Here is a 19,379-nt window from a genome sequence, read left to right as displayed (position 1 = left end):
GTCAAACGACTTTTAGAATGTCTACTTGCCATTATACCTAAGTTCTGTCTCAGCAGTGTACAGACTTTATCCTGTACAAATGATGAATTTGAATTACATTTTTAAGTTAAACACTTTAAGTAACAGGTATGAAGGGTGAATGCAGAGGCGTTTCAATTAGCTTTTAGGTGTTTTTTAACAAAGGTACAGTGACAGGTGTCAGTCACTGTGCTGAGCAGTTTCTGTCAACTTGACACAAAGTAGAGTCACCTGGGAAGAGAGACCCTCAACTGAGAAATGCCTCCATCAGATTGTCCCATAGGCAGATCCGTAGAGCATTTGTTTTTAGTGATTGGTGTGGGAGGGCCCAGCCCTCTGTGGGTAGTGCCACCCCCGACCAGGTGGTCCGAGGTATGTCAGAAAGCAGGCTGAGCAAATCATGAAGAGCAAGCTAGTAAGTAGGGTTCTTCCATGGTCTCAGCTCCAGTTCTTGCTGGAGTTCCTGTCGTGCTTTCACTTTTGGACTCTTTTTATTCTTTGAGTCACATTTTAGGACAGTTTTGGGAAGTCTTTCCTGATTGTCTAGTTCTCCCCTGAACCATGTTGCCAGCTCAGCATTTATGTATTGACAGGTATTTGTTTGCTTATCTGGTTTCATTTCTTGTAGAGACCATACTTTATGTTATGTACTAACAGGCTCCAGAGATGATAGTCAGTTGGACTAAATCTTAACTCTGCATGTGAGGCAAATTGTTGCTGAATTGAAGACAGTGACTGTCTCCTTTTTCTCCTAGGACTGGGCTAATGCCAATGTCACTGTGCAGATTGAGAACACCGTTCTATACGGCTACTATAGTAAGTATCGGTCAGCTTCATTTTTCTACCCTGGTTGCCAGTCAAATGTGAAGTAAAACTACGTGCACACTCTTAATTGATATTGAGTGTGAATAGTTTGAACACCAGGAATAAATAATATGCATTCATTCTTAATATTCTAAAGCATTTTAATCCTAGTTGGCCTTCGTTTCACTTGTAACACTTCTTGAGGGGCATTTAGAGTTCCTGTAAGTCTGTGTTGTGTTAAGTCAGCGCGTTCCCACACTGGTGCTCTACACAGATACTTGTGGTTTCTAGCATTCCTGTGCTAATTGCTAATGAACATGACAGGAGTAGACCACACCAGGGAGTCTCCACCATAAGCTTGCTTCTACTGGAGTTAACCCAAGGGTCATGGTGTCTCGATTTCTTTCTGTCACTTCTTCCTCCCATTCCAGTAGTAGATTGTGAAAGGCTGATAGGACAGCCCACTGCTTTCCTACATTTGATTTGCCCCTGGAGTCAGCCTTTCATAAAGGGTATAAATATAGATTTAGGAAAGACATGTCATTTTTTTAAATCAGTAAATCAAGATGTTGACCAAGAGTTTAGTAGGACATTATATTGGGAAGTGAAAAATACATAGAAATGTTTAATGATGGAGTCATTTAATTTTTTTTCTACACTTATTTGTGTGTGTGTGTGTGTGTGTGTGTGTGTGTGTGTGTGTGTGTGTGTGTATGTGTGTGTGTGTTTGCGTTTTGGGGCAGGTAAGTGTTACAGTGTGCCTGTCAGGTCAGAGGCAACATGCAGGAGGTGGTTTACTCTCCCCTCATGGTACTGAACTCTGGCCAGCAGTTAGGGCCACGTCTTGCTGGCCTTCAGGGAATGACTTGGGTTTTTTGAATTTTTAAAAATTTTATATATGAGTGCTCTATCTGTAGTACACCTGCATGCCAGAAGAGGGCTGAAGAGCCCATTACAGGTGGTTTTGAGCCACCATGTGGTTGTTGGGAATTGAACTCAGGATCCTTAGAAGAGCAGACAGTGCTCTCCAGCCTTCTCTCCAGCCCTAAGGGAATGAGCTTTTAAAAGAGGCTTATTGAACTGTAATTTAACAATTTTGGTCCTAAGCTATTTCTTTTCTCCTGATCCATAAGAACCATGAGATTCCTTTGTTTTAATTAGGTTTTAGAAGATTTTTTTAGTATTGTTATGGAATTTATTTTTTATTTATTGTTTCTTTTTGAAGTTTGAGGAACATTTTATTAGAGTTTAAATGATACAAATGACCTCTTTGAGCTTTTTTTTTTTTTTTTTCAGGGACTGGGTCTGTCACCTGTTACAATGTTACAGTCTACCCCAGACTGTAGGTCCTATGACAAGATAACCAAACTTGCTAGGCAAGTCTGAGTCCAGGAACCTTATCTTGTCCTTGGACTTAGAGGCCCCAGCAGTGACCTGTTGCTACAAAGATCACAAGACACTATAAACCAGTTTATTACTTCAGGCAGACTTTTAAATTTTCTTCCGTCAACCCACAGAGAAGGATTTTAGTGTATTTTTGTGAATCTTTCCAAAGATGTTCTCTGTCTCCTCAAGGATAAAGTGTGCAGGTCTCATTTAAAATGTGGAGGAAATACATTTGTCATTAGTAGTTGTAGGATGTCTTAGGGGTTGAGGCCTGAGAGGCTGCAAAAGTTAGCCTGTCTGAAACATAAATTGTCTTGGTGGCTGAAGCTCTGTATCAGATTGCATGTTGGATTGTCAGATCCTGAGTCCAGTCACTAGTGTATACACACACACACACACACACACACACATTTGGACAGTTGAGTCAGTCATTTACAAAAAGAAATTTGAATGACCATGAAGTGTGAATGGGAAAAGTTATCTAGATAATGGTCATGACTCTTGTCTTCTCTACTGTGGCTCTGTCCAGCTTGACTCATTATGGTTCTGGCTGCCACACTGACAGGACTGTGCAGCCTCTAAAATAGTTACCTGACTCCAAGGCCAGCTGTTTCTCTTGAAATGTCAGATCTGTCAACTTGCCTAATAGATTTTCTTTTGGATCTTAAAATTCAAAACATCCAAGGCACTGTTTTCACTTCATTTTTTTAAAAAATAAATGTGTTTAGTCTTAGTTAATACTTGATTATTTTAAAATATTAATTAACAATGTACTCAGTCTTAATACTATTTTATTAATATTAAATAATATTAATACACACTAGATTGTTTTTAGTCATTCTTGTTGTTGGGAGCACATCAAATACCACTGTGATCCAGGACGTTTATGAACATCCAGCTGTGGAATTGTCCAAGGCCAGCGTGTCATAGTCGGGGAAATAGGAGAGCAGGATTCCAGCTGTCAACAATACCCTTGCCCCACAAGGTCTTCCAAACACATAGCAGCATTTGGGGGAAGTCTGCCAAAAGAAGTGTTATCTTCTTGAAAGGGAAGTCACTTTCCTAGTTGTGGGAGAGGGGAGTGCGGCGTGGGGGCGTAATAGCTGCAGTGTGATCACTCGTGGGCTCCTGTGCTCTTCTGCCTTCACGCACACCCCTGGAAGGTCCATTTCCCTTTGCAGGGGCCAGGGCACTGTTTTTTTATTCATAACCTCTGTTAGGCCTCCTGGTGTAGCACTTTCATTGTTAATCTCGCTAGGCATTGTGGACTCTTCCGCTTCTCACAGTACTGTTGTGCTGTGTTGCAGGTGAAGACATTGGTGTTAGCCATCATCCTGTTAGGGTGTGGTAATGCCCAAAGGAGACATGTACAACCCTAGCTGGGTTGTTTGCTGTTAAGGGAGCTAACTGCTTTCTAGTCCGTAGTCCTAGGAGTATGACCTATGGGAATAATTAGTAGTATTAAAACTCTAGGGCAGCTTCAAGATCATCTGGGATCTTTAACTTGGAACTGTCCCAGAGATATTCTGCCTTAGAGGGTATGATAGGCAGCGTGGTAATCTGTAAGTAAACAGTACTGATTCTGACTGTGGTTTTAGCACTCAGATTGAGAAACCATGTTGTAAGTAGGTAGCTTTTCATATGACCCCTCAGGTGCATATGTGGAGAGAGCTTTTGAGGCTACAAACAGTAATGCTGAACCACTGAGATCTGTCTTACCGGTCTTGGAGTGTGTGCTTTCAACACAAAAACAATCTACTTGTAAAACATTGGGCAGCCATTTTTTCTTAAACTGTAAGATTAGTATATGCTCAAATGCCTAATTAGTGAAAATTATGTGGACATACTTGATTTCAGAGAGCTGCTGTTACAGTCTTCTTCCTGGGCTCATCAGGCTTTGTGTAGAAGCCAGTTTAGGAGATAGGCTAGGTCTGAGTTTATTTCCCATGTGTCGCAGCCCTTACTGCCCGGCTTTGTGGGCCAAAATGTTGCGGCCTGCTCCGCTCCACGCTTGGCGGCCACTGTGTCTTGGCCCAAGCTGCCGCTCCGGTCCGAGGGTCAGGGTCTAGCGAGAGAGAGAGTGGGGATAAAGGGGAAGAGACTCGAAGAATGGAGACAAGACAGAAAGTCTGATCAAGTCTCGTTTATTGAAGGGAATTCTGAGGTATTTATACGCTTTTGCCACGTGCCTTGTAGGTGTTGATATGACGTAAGCCTTACAGGCGTCTATGGCCTGGATAGCACGTGGACAGCACGTGAACTGCATGCCTTGCAGGCGTGGCTACCACATGCGCCTTGCAGCTGGGGGCAATAAACAGCAACACAAAATATGTGGGATATCAGAGTGTGCTTCAGCTGTTGTAGGCCATTGAAAACCAAATCTCTTATCAGGGTATATGGTTCCAGATGGCTACAAAGATAATCAGCCGCTTTCTACTAAAAGTCGACTCCCAACACCCATGGAAGAAATGGGCAAAATGACTTAAATTCTTAAAGCCCTCGTTAACTTAGTTTCATGTGTCTTCTCAGTGAAAATGTTAAAGGGTATTAATTGCCTTCAAATTTCTGACAGGAATTTATACCTTGACCATCTTTTAATTTAACATTTTATTAGAATCCACTTGTCCAGTTATACTGTGGATGACCCTCTTACCGAGCATGAGTTTCGCCATTTTGTATTCATGTAGCAAATATTTACCCACTGAAAAACAGAGCCTTGTATTCAGTACTGTGCATTGAAACATATTAGTTAACATCACTATTTTTTAAAACCTTTATCTATGTTGAAGTTGTAAATCTCACTGACTGTAGCAAGTAGATTTAATTATCCCCAAATCCTGGTTTTCTTGTTAGAGTTGGAGTCGTGCTTTTGATAACATACTGTCAATGTAAACCCATTTTTATTAAATGTTGTATTAAATGTAAATGATGTAACTATATTAACATGCACTGTAGATTTGGCATAGAAGAATTTTTTTTTTTAAAAAAAAAGAGTCTCTTCTAATCAATTTACTCTGTGATGGGTTGCTTCTTCTCTTCAGTGGCACAAATCGTAGTTTGGAAAATGGATTCTAAAAGATTGGGAAAAGATGCTATACAAATAGTAATTGTAACAGTTGGAATAAATGTATTAGTGTCAGACAAGATGAACTTTGGGACAAGTATTACCTGAGACAACAAAGAGCTTTTCATAGCGGTAAAGGGCTAGTATACTAAAAGATATAATAGTATTTATTATTAATATATTAATGTTAGGACTGTAATTTTATAATGTGCCCTAACCTATAAAAGTATCAAATGATTAAAATAAATGTGATAAGCTTTGGTTAGACAAAATGTACTTACATTGAACTTCATGTGTATTAATTGCCCTCAGAACACAGGGCACAAACAATAACTGATTGGCTGGTTGTGGGGTATGTACCTTTAATCCAGTCTATTTGGGAGACTGAGATAGGTGGATCACTTGATGAACCCATGTGTTTAAAATACTAGTTTGGATTGCATAGAGAAGCTCCAGTAAAGGAAAAAAGATAATTGCCAGACAGGAAGAGGAAAGTTGTATATCACATGAAAGGGAGTGTATGTTGGTCTTATAGCTTTTATTAATCATTAATAATGCAAACTGATGAACTAGAAATCAGAAAAGTATTTAAATAGGCATTCTTGCCAGCGCAGATATATGAGGGGCTAATAAATGCATAAAAATGCCAGCATTATTAATCACTAGAGAAATATAGATTATATTTCTGGAGAGATATACGGCCTCAGCTGGAATGGCTGTTTAGCCGAAGCCGGCTACTGAAATACAGCTGACTTGGTGGTTTACCTAAGCAAGTTTCTCACGATGGCCTTCACCCTGGCTCTCAGACAGCAAATTCTCACTGTTCCTCTTAGCAGAGTTTGTGTACTGCTTCTTGCTGCTTTCATTTGGCCGGGAGTGGGGTCAGGACACCAATCCCATCGTACACCCCTGCTTTACGCCATCATCCAAATCTGCTTACTTCCCAAATGCCCCACTGAAATATTAGCGGGGCTTCAACTTTCATTTGCCCCATATTGCTCTCTCATACAAACCATATTAATTCTGCCCTGTAATTCCCCAAGGTCACAGACGCTAAAGATCAATGTCCAAAGACTCATTTCAGTATCACATAAATTAGATAAGATTGAACTTGTAAGGATAACTCATCTTGAGGCAGAATTCTCTGACCCGTGAAAACAGATAAACGATCTACTTGTACAAACACATATAATATTGGCCACGGGGCTAGGATTGACATTCTCACTTTGAAAGGAAGAGGAGCTGGAGCATGTGCAGGATATCCGAGCAAACACTCTGGGGCTTCAGAGTTGCTGCTGCTCATGGCTTGATGCTGTCTGGACTGCTGGGAAGTGGTCCTTCCTGCTGGATGCACTGGGAAGGCAGTTAACATTTCTCCAGTCCTGCTGAGAGGACTTTGGACAGAGGCTATGTGGATTCTAACACAGAGAAACTTGGGCAGTGTTCCCTCCCCTCCCCTACCTGTCTGATGCAGCCTTGCTAACCTCTGGCTAGCCTGTGGGGTCATTATTCTTTTGTCTGAGAGGGTCCCACACTTTCATTTCCTGCTCCAGCGCAGGGCCACCAGATCATCATTACAACCAATCAGTAGCTAGACAACATGTGACATATTTTTTGATTGTCTTCAGGCAGGTAAGGAAGGATGGATATTTACAGAAGGGAAAACCCTGCTGATGGGCCATGGAAATGACAGTGCCAAAATTCTGCCAACATGTAGCTCAACATGCTCATACAGAACTAACAATTCAAAATACAGAGGCACACCTTCATGCAAAGTAAAATAAAAAGGTTATCCCAACAAGTTTCACTTCTAGAATCTTCTTAACAGAAACAAACAGTGCCCACACAAAGCCACACGTGTTTACAGTAGCCTCAGGCTAAAAGGTGGTGAATGCTTAAATAAAATGCATGCATGCCGATAGAGTGGACTGTATATTCAGAAATATAACTTAGAGATCAACAAGACCCCAGAACTGAACTACACCTGGCCTATTGTGTCTGCTGGCAATCTTGCAAATGCACAATTGAACACTCGTAACACAATTGTACAGCCTGTGAAGCATACTACATATTGTGTCAGCATTTGCAAAACAAACAACTCTAGAACTTAGTGGAGAAGCCAGGTGAAAAACATCATCTTGAGTAATCCTGTGTGTGTGAGATATCCTAGAAAGCCCAGTTGCTAGAAACTGCAAATCAAACCCTTGGGCTGGGGGGTGGGTATCACTTGCAGAGTGGCACAGGTGGCCACTTAGGGAATGCACTAAATTTGGACTGTGGTAATAGTTACACAGTTCTTTAAATTTGCCAAAGTCTTTCTCTTCAACATGTATACTGTATATGTTTTGTCGTAGTAAATTACTTGTTGAAGTTGAGGAAAAGTATTGGTGAACAGTCAATTATAGTTGCTAAATAGCTAGAAATTTGAGGTCACTCATCCCAGGTGGCATTAGTTTGGAGAAGGGCATCTACCAGGGGCCCTGTTGGTCACCGACATATGCCCTCCTAGGAACACAACATCCTGGGTCTTCCCCTCTTCTTTGCCTGTTGACCATGAAGTGAGCAGTTTGCTTTACCTTGCCCCTATCACCACCATCTGGCAGCTCCACCTTCTTCCTCCTTTGACTGACTTCTCCAAACTGTGACCCAAATTAGCCTTTCAGGTATTCATAGTAACATGAAGCTTAACAACATAACCTTTTTTTTTTATCATTTTATGTAATTTTCTATAATTGGAATCTTACACTTAATTTTGATTAGCAGGTGACATAAGGAAACGTGAGACTAAGTTCTGAAGACTGAGGCTAATGCTTAGGAGTTGGAGTGTGGTCCTTTTACCACATGGGGCGTGGCCTCTAGAGAAACCAGCTTGTAGTCTTGGTCACCGTGTTTCTGCTTCCTGCTGTTCCAGCTAATGTTTATGTAGCTTTGAAGCAAATGTTCTGGTCCTCAGTTGGTAGACAATTAGGAGGAGCACTGGAAATACCTATTCTTTTTTCTTTTTCTTTTTTTTTTTTTTTGGCATCCTTATTTAATCCATTTTCTTATTAAAAATGATCTTGCACTCTGAACTGTGGAATAGATACTATAAAGATGGAAACAACAACAACTGAGTCATGAACAGAATGACTGTTCTTCATGGTGCAGATTCTAAGTCAGTGCTCTCCATTGATTTGATTTTCCGTCCTGTATTCTCAGTACATATGCAGGAGAATACGTGAATGGCTTCACTCTGCTCTCAGACAGAATCTGACTCAGTTGTCGAGTAACAAAGTGTGAGGAAATTAGCTGTCTGAGGCAACACTTTCTGTGGAGTTTCTCTGTGTCAAGAATCTAGATGCTTCTCCGATGGGCTTCCCCTGCAGAGTTGCAGGGAAGTTATCTGTTGGTTCTGGAGCCCTCCTGAGGCTCTGCTAGGGAAGCATTAGCTCCCACACCCCCACCCCACCCCTCCGCTCTCCTTGCTTGTTGGCCAGCCACCTGAGTTCTGTACAACAGCTTTTTCTGCAGGCTCTAATACAGCATGGAAACTGGAGTCTCAGAGAAAGGAGGACTGTGTGGTCAAGACAGAAGACTTTGTAATCTCAGAGTGACATTCTATTCTTTGGTGATGTGCTCCTTATAAAATGACTAGTATGTCCCGAGAGTTGAGATATTCTATCGTTTCTTTATTCCAGTCTAACCTCATGAGATTAGGGTTCTGCATTTTGATGTAGGTATGTTCCCTCCCCTCATGAAGGCTGAAGCATATCCACAGTCCTTATAACTTAACACATCCACGTCATATCCGGAGCCTTTTCTGTGTTTGAAGAGGACCATGCCCTTTAGGGGTTTTGTTATTAGACAAACTTTGCATGTCTTCCAAAATCAAAATTGGTAAAAATGGTATCATTTTAAACAGTACTTTGCTGGATTTGCTTTGTTCTTCTCTCGTTTAGAATTCTTCAATCAACTTGCATTGATGCAGGCCTGTGACCTTCCTTTATTTGACTTTTAGCAGGCTTAAATACAAAGACTCGGTAGCTTTATAAAAGGAATTGAGAAATCTCTTTTCGAGAATGCCACAGGCCGCAGAGCTCAGCCTGCCTTTTCCCTTCTACGTCCTGTAGGTTACTAATCACCAAGGGAACAAGGCCGTTTACGCTGCTGTTCCTTAATGAGTAGTCCTCTATGGGCAGCGCACTTTCAAGTAGTTCACGATGAAACTTTTTCATAACAACTGTGTGCCGGGGTGTTGCCTTAGAAGCTTAGGAGTGCCTGCTGCAGAGAGTGAAGCCATGCCCGCACTTACTCCGAGCTGGAATGGTAGGCTGGCCTGGGCTGCTGTGCTGTGTTGTAAGGGTTTGAAGTTCATTTCTTCTCTGGTCTTCTTCCTCAGCACTTAGTCCCTTACGATCATAACACGTCCAAATGGTGCTGGAGTTATTTTAGGTATCGTGTATCAGTTTCAAACAGGAAGCAGGTCAAAGGAGAAGGTGGAAATAAAGGAGGAAGTCGAAAGGAAGATGGGTGTTGGATGTACGGCTCTCAGTGTTGACCCGGGTTTCTTCAGCTGCATAAAAGAAATTGGAAAACTTTTCTTATTTGCCAGAGTACAGTATCTTTAAACTTTGACCCTCCAGAACTTAAGTTTTTGTAATGACTAATTATTCTCAGTGTTAAGAACTGACCTTGGCAGGCCAGGCAAGTGCCACACCACTGAGCTGAATCCCTAGCCCTCTTTTATTTCAAGTTTGAGACAGGCTACCAGTAACTTGTCGCAGGTGGCCTTGAACTTGTTTTATAATCCAAGGGGTGCTTGAACTTATGGTCTTGGTACTTCAGCCTCCACGTTCACTGGGATTGTGGGTCTTTGCCACAGAAACTTATCTCTTTTTTATTTTAGTGCTTTGCATTGAAGGTTAATAATAAACAGAAAAATGCTCTTGAACTTTAATATTTCAGAAGCCTAGTGTATTTAGGTTCATTTCATATGTATTATCCTTTAGCGACACAAAGCATTTAGAAGGTAAATTGCTTGCTTTTCGTGTAACTACCAAAACCAGCGTAGGGGGTTAGCATGTGCTCTTTGCCAGTAGCTCTTCGTTCACTTGTTTTGCTAGTTTGTTCATGTGTGTGTATGTGTGTGTGTGTGTGTGTATTCACATGCATATGAAATATAAATGTGTTCAAATTTTTTAAAAGAAATCACCAGTCTATTCAGCTGCTGGTGGACATTTGTTCTTTTTGGTTGTTTTTAATCATTGCAGGTAATTTAACTTGCTTTGTTGGAGCTCTTTGTTGGGTTTCTTTACATTTTCCTGATGATTACAACAACACGCATCTTTAAATGTGCTTTTGGTCACTGTACATGTTCTGTAGCAGAGTAGCTATCTATTTAAGGTTTTGCTCTGATTTTTAACTTTTGAAAGTGGCATGCCTAATTTTTGGATGAAGATGTGTGTTTATTGATAAACAAGGTGTAGGAATGTGAAATGGCTGTACCATTTCACATTCCTACAGGAGCACACAGGCTTTGTGTCCTTGCCAACCTGTTCTTTTCTCCTTCACAGTAGTCACTCTAGCTTGTATGAGCTGCTCACATTGCTCCCTTCTGTGGAGAGATGTGTGTGATAGCTGCTCCTTCATAACTGGTTTAAGATGATGCTATAACTCTAGTTACCTTTCTTAATTATACACACACACACACACACACACACACACACACACACACACACTTTTGCACAGATTTCAAAGACCAGGTTTCCTAGATTTTTCAAGTCTCTAAAAGTTACTTCCACTGTTTTCTTTAATTCATGAACGTATTGGATCTTTGCTCCTGGGTTAAGCTATGTGTTGAATTAAATATTTCACTATCTAAAAATATCTAAAATCTAATATTATCTTAAAGCAAAATAATAATTTCTGTCAAATAACTTTGAATCTCATTTTACTGACTTACTGTTATTCTTATCTTTTCTTCACCTTGTTCGATTTAAGACCATTGTGCTACTTCTTTGTGTTATATATTTAGCAAAGAAAATTTATTTCTATAAAAATTACTGTATCTTTTTTAGCTGACTTTAACTTGCCAGAGTGGCTTGTAAATGCTAGGCTGCAGTGAGTGCAGAGTTAATTGAACTGAATGAGTGTACAGGTTTGTTTGTATACTGTGTGCTCCATGAGAACAGGATGTTAGCTTCCACAGGGACCATCGTTAACTTTGTCACACATTGCCTGAAACTTAACTTGAGTTGAGTGTATTTTTCTAATCTTGCTGGTTTCTTGGAATGGGAAAAACAAAGGCTGTTTGAATGACACATGTACGCAGTTAGGAATATAGGACATTCATGTAGTAAATTTGATCGGGCCTTTCTTTGTTCCTCCCCACAGCTCTGTATTCTGTTATTCTGTTCTGTGTGTTCTTCTGGATCCCCTTTGTCTACTTCTACTACGAAGAGAAGGACGAAGATGACACCAGCAAATGCACTGTGAGTCGCCTTAAGATGGAGCTTCTCCCAGCTCACACGATTACGTCCTCAGTTTTCAATAAGTGCTGTGACTCCTCTTGACTGTATTCCAGCCCTTCTTTAGACCCGGAGGACTTAGGTGGCTCAGAAAAAACTATTTCATCTCTGGGCCTCAGCTCCCTATCTCTAAAATAGAAGTTAGAGCATCTATCTTACACTTACAGTGAGAATCTAGTGAATTAGCATATGTCAGATGTTTAGAATGGTGCTGCCTGGCATGACAAATGTGCATGTATTTAAAATTAGGTTAGGTGGGGTGGCGCACACCTGTAATCCCAGCACTTGGGAGATGGAGATAGGATGATTACCAAGTTGAATGCCGGTCAGGCTACATAGTAATTTATATGTGTATATATTTATGTTTACATATGTAGCAAAACATATGAACAATGTAAGTGTTTATGTGGTTGTTATATATTTATATTTAATGAATATAAACATATAAGTACATACATGAGAATATTACTTATTCTTAGCCAGGCATAGTGGCATGTACCTTTAATTCCAATACTTGGGAGACAGAGGCAGATAGATCTCTCTGAGTTCGAGGCCAGCCTGCTATGCATAGTGAGTTCAGGACAGCCAGGGCTATGCTGAGAAACCCTGTCATGAGAAAATAAAAACAAAAAGAATATTGTTTATTCTTATGACTGCTTTCAGTGTTTAGGTTAGTGATACCATAGGTACTGAGTGTTGCTTGTTTGGGGGAAATATTTTTTTATTTTGACATTTCCACCCACTGGCTAACTATATATTCAGCATGATACTTTTCAAGGGTTCTCACCATTCCAGACACTTGCAAAGGCACCTAAGATACAGAATACTGATTATAGTTTTCTTTAAATTTTAAGGCTTTTCTGTCCAACAGTTGAAACTCTGCATTCTTGATGTGAAATGTATATTCGATATGAAAGAGTATTATTATGCTGTCACGATACCTTTTTATGTAAAGGCTTCCTAAGAGATGATATGTTCCCCCCCTGGTTTCTAGCAAATTAAAACGGCGCTCAAGTACACTTTGGGATTTGTTGTGATCTGCGCGCTGCTGCTTCTCGTTGGGTAAGTCTTGGTATTTCATTGTGCCAATGGAAACAAGAATTATTTGAGTAATGATAACAGAAGGTTCATTCAGAAAAATCTAGACAAGGAAAACAAAACAAAAAGGGGGAAAAAAAAAACCCTAAACAAGTGGCTTTTTATGCCACCACTGTGCAGAGCCACAGTGAGCACTGGTCTTCTCTCTAGCCATTTGCACTTCGCTCTCCTGTGTGCACCCTCCACTTATTACTGACTTTACACGAATGCCTTTGTGTTTTGTATGTTGTATTTTATCCACTTCTTGGTGATGTTCTGATACTAACACTTGCTGCAATGTTCTGGAAGTCTTCCCCAGACTGAGAGTGTGTAGTTGTCTGCTGATGGGGCCAGGGCCCTCTTAGAGGACAGCAGTTCATGTGGGTGAGCTCTGCATCTCCTCCATGGACCTGCATGATGTCCATGTGTTGAAAGCTCGGATCTGTGTCTGTAGAGCTCTGTGTGTTTTAATGGAAATATCAGTGAGGTTTTATTCATTAATTCCTGAGTCTTACATCTGTCCTTGTTGTTGGAGACTTTTGTTTTTGTTAAAATAGATCTGATCCTTTTAAAAAAATTTTTATAACAGAAAGGGTGATAAAATAATCCTTATTTGCAATGTCAAGCTTACTAAGTGTTTTTAATTAAGATAGTTTTAATATTATAATACAGTCGCATCATTTCTCCATTCTCTTTCATCCTCCAGGCCCCTTTGTCTATCTTCCCTTGCAGACATACATTAGGTGGTCATGCTTTTTAATAATTTTTTTAATAATGAATTTGGTAGGTTTTAAATAAATTTTTAAATTTTATTCTATGTGTTGTTTTGCCTTCATGTATGTCTGGTTATTACCTGTGCCTTGTGCCTGCAGAGGCCAGAAGAAGGCATTGGATCTGGAGTGCTAGAGCGTTGTGAGCGGTGGGTGCTGGAACTGAACCTGGGTCCTCTGGTCTTTAACCACTAGCCGTCTTTCCAGCCCATGATTTGGTGTTCTAAATTTTAGTAAATGATTTTCAATTCTTTAAACATTCATTAGCTGTACTTTTGTGGTTCTAGTTACGATCCCGTTTCTCTTGCTTATCTGCCTGGGTCATAAAAGACTATGTTTAGGGGTTTGCTATAGCTGCAGAATATGCTTTTACAAGCCCCCTTTCCTAATAAAGAAGGCCAGAGAGAGGTATTTATGCTAGTTTTCTCATGTCTGTTAGCCTGCTACTTAAAACAGGGTCAGCGAGATTAAAGGGCAGCTAGCAAGCAAATACTTTAGGGTTGTAATGCATTTAGCTTGTGTCATCATGTGTCCCCTTGTAGCTCTGAGGTAATCATAGACATATAAAGCAAAAGTAACAGTAAAGCTATTGGATTTTCATAAATGCAGATGCCCAGCAGGCAGCAGATCTGCATGGAGAGTAGACCAAGAACTGTCAATAAACCCACCTCTCTGTGCACGTAAGAGAATAAGCGATTGAAACTAGTAGTGTTTCAGTTAGCCGGACAGTGCTCTTCTCATTGATACCGTATGTAAATATTTGAATGAGGCTTACATTTTCAGTTATGTAATTTACTGACTTGTTTGAGGATTATCTTTAAGGCAGAATACCCTAGTTTCTTTGAAAAGATTTTCTTGCTGATAAATCTGTAGGTCATTTGAATAGCCTGGCTGTGGCCGAGGTTTGACATTTGTAGGGCTCGGTGGTCTGGAGCACATGTGATTGGTGTCAGTGCTAGATCTTGGGGCCAGCAAAGGAAACTGATGGTCTCTGTTCTCAAGGTCCACACCCAGGACGCATGTAAGTAAACGAGTTACAGTGTTTGAGCCCTCCAGTGAGAGATGCACATGAGATGGTGGTGCTGAGCGCCCTAGAGAATCTGAAGACTAGGAGGGAGTGGTGATTGAGCTGAAATTTGAATTGATTGGTTAGCTGTGTAAGGAGAAAAGGCACATGGCATGTAGACTGTAATAGTTTGCTTGTGCTGCCATTACAAGGTGCCACAGGCCAGAAGGCTTAAATGGTAGACATTTAATTTTCACAGCTGTAGAAGCAAGAAGCCTGTGATCAAGATGTTGGCAAGTGCCAGGGCAGTGGTGGCACACGCCTTTAATCCCAGTACTTGGGAGGGAGAGGCAGGCGGATTTCTGAGTTCGAGGCCAGCCTGGTCTACAGAGTGAGTTCTAGGACAGCCAGGGCTACACAGAGAAACCCTGTCTCAAAAAAACAAAACAAACAAAAAAAAGATGTTGGCAAGCTTGGCCTCTGGTAAGAGTTGTGCTGGCTCGCCAATGGCTGCCTCTTACTGTGTCTTTTCTGTGCACTGTGGAGGGAACTGTTTGCTGTCTCCTTTCAAAGATACCAATGTCATAAGAGAAGTTCTGTACACAGCTGAAGAGTGACGTAAAAAGTATGTGACTTTAAACCCACCTTTCCCTACAAACTAACAATCAACAATCAACAAAGCACAATGTGGTGTATCAAGTGATCACGTGGACTCTGGCACATAGTTAGACAGGTATGTAGACTCCAAGTTTAGTGTGCAGTGTTTAAGAAATACTAAGTTGTATCCTGCTTGGCAATCAGCCAGAGGAGATGTGTGGTCGAGACTGAAGGGAAGTTAATATATATGATCCTGCTTTAAAAGTTATAGCACTATAAAGGTTGTGTGGACGGCATTCTTGGACGTTGGGTTTGGGAAGTGATGTATTAAAAGATAACAAGATCAGCTGGGTAAGCCATTCGTAATTCTAGTGAGAGGCTAGTGTCAGGAAGATGTTTGTCAGAGAGCAAGAGGAGACAGGAGTCAGTGGGAAGAGAGATAGGATGCGACATAGTGGATGAGGTAGGAGGTGAAAATCTTGATTGTGCTGAATTCATCCTTTCAGTTTCCTATCTCCTGAATGTCATTAGTTGGCCTCTTCTTTGCCTCTTCCCAAAGATACACTGAATTAAGCTAACTTAAGAACGTTTTCACCAAGCAGCTTTTCAGTGGGGAGAGGGAGAATGCTAATCTTCCTGTGTTCCCATTCTGCTTGCTATGTGACTGTAGAAACTGGGGTTCTCTCTAGGCACTGTCCTTGAGTAAGACAAATTAAGGCTGTATTGGTGTGGATTTAAACTACAACTCCTGTTTGCCATAAATCATCACCATTTAATAATCCTGATAGTCTTATTAACTTATTTTTTGCCTTTTCAAAAGTGATGTATCACATCATTATTTGATTTCAAGTGCTTTGTTAAAGTAAATGTTTTATTACATTTTGAGAATTTCACCCAGTATATTTTGATCAAATTTTCTCCACACTTTTCCTTTTAACTCTTCCCAGATCTATTCTCACGCCCCCTTAAAACTCCCCCATTAATGTAAAAAGCTATGGACTCCAGTTTGTGTCTCTCCTATGCTTCTGCATATGGTCTCATCCACTTGAGCATGGCCGCCCTACCAGGAGCCTCCACTTTAAAGAACACTGACTTTCCCTCTCCGGGAGGCCGTCAGTGTCCATCAGGTCTCAGATGAGTGCGCTCATGAACCCCTTCCTATGCCGTGCTCAGGTTTTGTCTGGCTTTGTCTGGTGCAAGGCCTGTGCAGCCATCCCAGCTTTACGAGTCCAGCAGTCCTCTCTTCCAGGAGGCAGTGCTTGGTTGTGATCTGCTTCCCCAGTCCTCTTCCCGCAACCCATGTAAAGAGTTAGCCTGCCCTTTGCACGCTGACCATTACTCCCTTACGTCACGTGAAATAGCTGTGGACCACTGTTTAGGGCTTAGTGTTCCATAGTTATTTTTCATTCTGCCTATTGATATGTCTCTTTACATCAAATTATTTGGGTTCTGTTTATTAATGATTAAATCCCTGTGGTGATGTGGCTGGGGAGATGCTTTGAGTCTCTGCTCTGATTTCTGCCTGAACTAATGAGTGCCAAGTCTCTGATGGATTTCATCAAATTAATTAATTCTCCGAAATCAGTCCAACTTAATGTTTGTATCCTTTTTTTTAAAGTTTAGTTAAAAAATTTGGGTCGTTTGACATTTTCTCTTATATTACTCTGTAACTTCTGAATTGTTAAACAGCCAGCCTCAGAAGTTGGATCATCAGGCATTCCTCCAGGCCAGGGTTAGCTGAGTGTCTATTCTGACAAAGCACAGTACTTTTGATTACCTAAAAGTGAAATTTTTGAGTATAAATACTACTTTTAAGCATTTGTAATATGTTTTAATCATAATTTAATTTTTTAATAAAATATTTTTCTAAATTCACGTTCCAAACTAAAGAGTTTGTAGGCTGTCAAGAAAAAGTTGTGTTTAAATGAAACTAGGTTATTATATAAATAGTCGTTCTTGCTTATTTTACTGTTAATTAAATCTTAGCAGTTAAATTAATGATTAATACTATTGATATATAATGTACAGAAGTTATTTTTAAAACTTTATTCTATTTGACTGCTTCTGTTGACTTTACTGCTGAACCATAAATGAATATTTTACATTTATGTTTACACTTTTGAGTAGTTACTTTTATTTTTAAAGTGATAAAACCTTATCTCCAAGATTAAGAAGACTCAAGGCAATGTGAGTACTTAGAATTGCCTTCTACAAGCTGTCAATTGAACTTGAGGCCTTGGTATGAAAGACAAGCCTTCTGAAACACTGTACTATGGTCCTTTATCTACAGCTCACTGATTAGGAATTAAATAACCAGACATATGCATTCCATTCATATTTTTATAAGAACTGGAGTAAAAGTTTTTTAAACTTTCAAAATAATTGCTTTCTTTGGAAAATACTTTCAACACAGATACTATACTGTACCAACATATATTCATTTGTATATGTTCAATTCAATATATATTTTTCCTTTTTCTTTAAAGTTTCTTATTTATTATATGTTAAGTACACTGTAACTTTCTTCAGACACACCATAAGAGGGCATCAGATCTCATTACAGATGGTTGTGAGCCACCATGTGGTTGCTGGGATTTGATCTTTCGTTTAAAAACCTCAGTTGAGTTTCGGGCCTTTTTTCTTTATTTAACTTGTTTTCAAAGCCTTAGACAGAGCTGTTTCGTCCTTTGCAGTGCCTTTGTGCCGCTGAACCTGCCCAGCAACAACAACTCTACAGAGTGGGAGAAGGTGAAGCTCCTGTTTGAAGACCTCGGAACGGGCCGTAAGTGTTAAAGACATCTCTTTAAGGAATTTCTAGTTTGCTGTTTTTGGAAATTTATGAAGATTAGCCAGTCTTTACTTTCCTAAGAACTTAACTCTACCATTCTGTACTCCAGCGAGGAAGTTTAGATTGTTAACGCTGCCTTCCAGCCTATGTAGGCAGCTTCTCACTTCTACAGAAAGGTACCTGTTACAAAGAAGCTTTAATGTACAAAGCATTTTAATGGGCTTCTTATTTTAATGTGGTCTTTAATTCCTTATGATAATTAGAATAATATATGTTAAAGAAATATGCTGGGCATAGATTTTTTATTTCAAATTTTTAATGGGATAGTACTTTATCATGCTACTAAAGATGAAGTCATACTGTATTGAAAAAGTAAATTACACATTTCATAGGAATTGAGTAATGGTTTACTGTAGATTTATGGTACCATAATGGGTCAGCATTGCTTTTCTTGACATTCTAACAGAATAAAACCTAGGTTTTATTTTGAGTTAATACTAATTGAGTTAATAAAAATTTCTTTTAAAAAAATTTAAATTGCACACACACACACACACACAGAGGCACACACACACATATGGGGACGGTGTAGATAGGTGGTCATGAGAATACTACAGGTCCTTATGGAGGACAGAGGTGTTGGATCACTGGAGTTACAGTTCTAGTCGGTGAGCCCTCCACCATGGTTGCTAGAAACTGAACTCCAGTCCTCTGCAAGAGTTGTGAGAGCTATTAGCTGCTGTTGTATGGGCTCTGGGAATTGAACCTGGGTCTTTTGGATGAGCAAGAAGTGCTCTTAATTGATGAGCCTTTCCTCCAGTCCCAACCAAGTGTTCCTGATTTCTAGTCTCACTTCCCTCTTCCTATTTCCTAGATGTATAAGATATCTAGTATATTTAACTGCTCCAAAATATTACTTAATGTGTCCTAAAGCAGACATATATTATTGTAATTCATCTTACATAAATATGACTGTATATATTTGAATACAGTCAAGGTGTAGAACATGTCCGTCACTATAAAAATCCGTTTAGTTAGTGTGACCTTTCATGTTATAATTTATCAAACTACGTATTAGTTTACCTGTTTAAAAGCATATCAATATATTGTGATTTTCAGATGTATCTGGCTTCTTTCACTGAACAAATGCTTTAAAATAATTTGTGCAAGTAGGTTTTCTTTCTTGTAGCAAAGTAATCGATTGTACAAATCGATCCTCTGTCAATAGGATCTGTCCATGTGCATGTGCAGATCATAGAACTTTATCATCAGCATCTTCAGTCAGCTTAGTTATCCTTTAGTCAGCCAGGAGTGATTGTCTTTTAAAAATAATATTAATATTTGTGTGTGTGTGTGTGTGTGT

At 39.9% G+C, this 19,379-nt stretch overlaps 1 protein-coding gene across 2 annotated transcripts in view; it reads left to right on the top strand.

Annotated features, from left to right (window-relative positions):
- Window positions 1-19,379, top strand: part of Lmbrd1 (LMBR1 domain containing 1) — a 76,981-nt gene that overhangs the window by 13,630 nt on the left and 43,972 nt on the right. For both annotated transcript variants that reach the window (XM_034521766.1, XM_076915136.1), the window contains exons 3-6: window positions 774-834; window positions 11,645-11,742; window positions 12,773-12,840; window positions 17,922-18,010. In XM_034521766.1, coding sequence (XP_034377657.1) covers window positions 774-834; window positions 11,645-11,742; window positions 12,773-12,840; window positions 17,922-18,010 — 316 coding nt within the window. The remainder of the gene's footprint in view (window positions 1-773; window positions 835-11,644; window positions 11,743-12,772; window positions 12,841-17,921; window positions 18,011-19,379) is intronic.

This window comes from Arvicanthis niloticus, chromosome 17 (genome assembly GCF_011762505.2).
Source record: "Arvicanthis niloticus isolate mArvNil1 chromosome 17, mArvNil1.pat.X, whole genome shotgun sequence".
Lineage (NCBI taxonomy): Eukaryota > Metazoa > Chordata > Mammalia > Rodentia > Muridae > Arvicanthis > Arvicanthis niloticus.
Note: the sequence above shows the minus strand (reverse complement) of the source record. Positions and strands in the feature narration are given on the sequence as shown.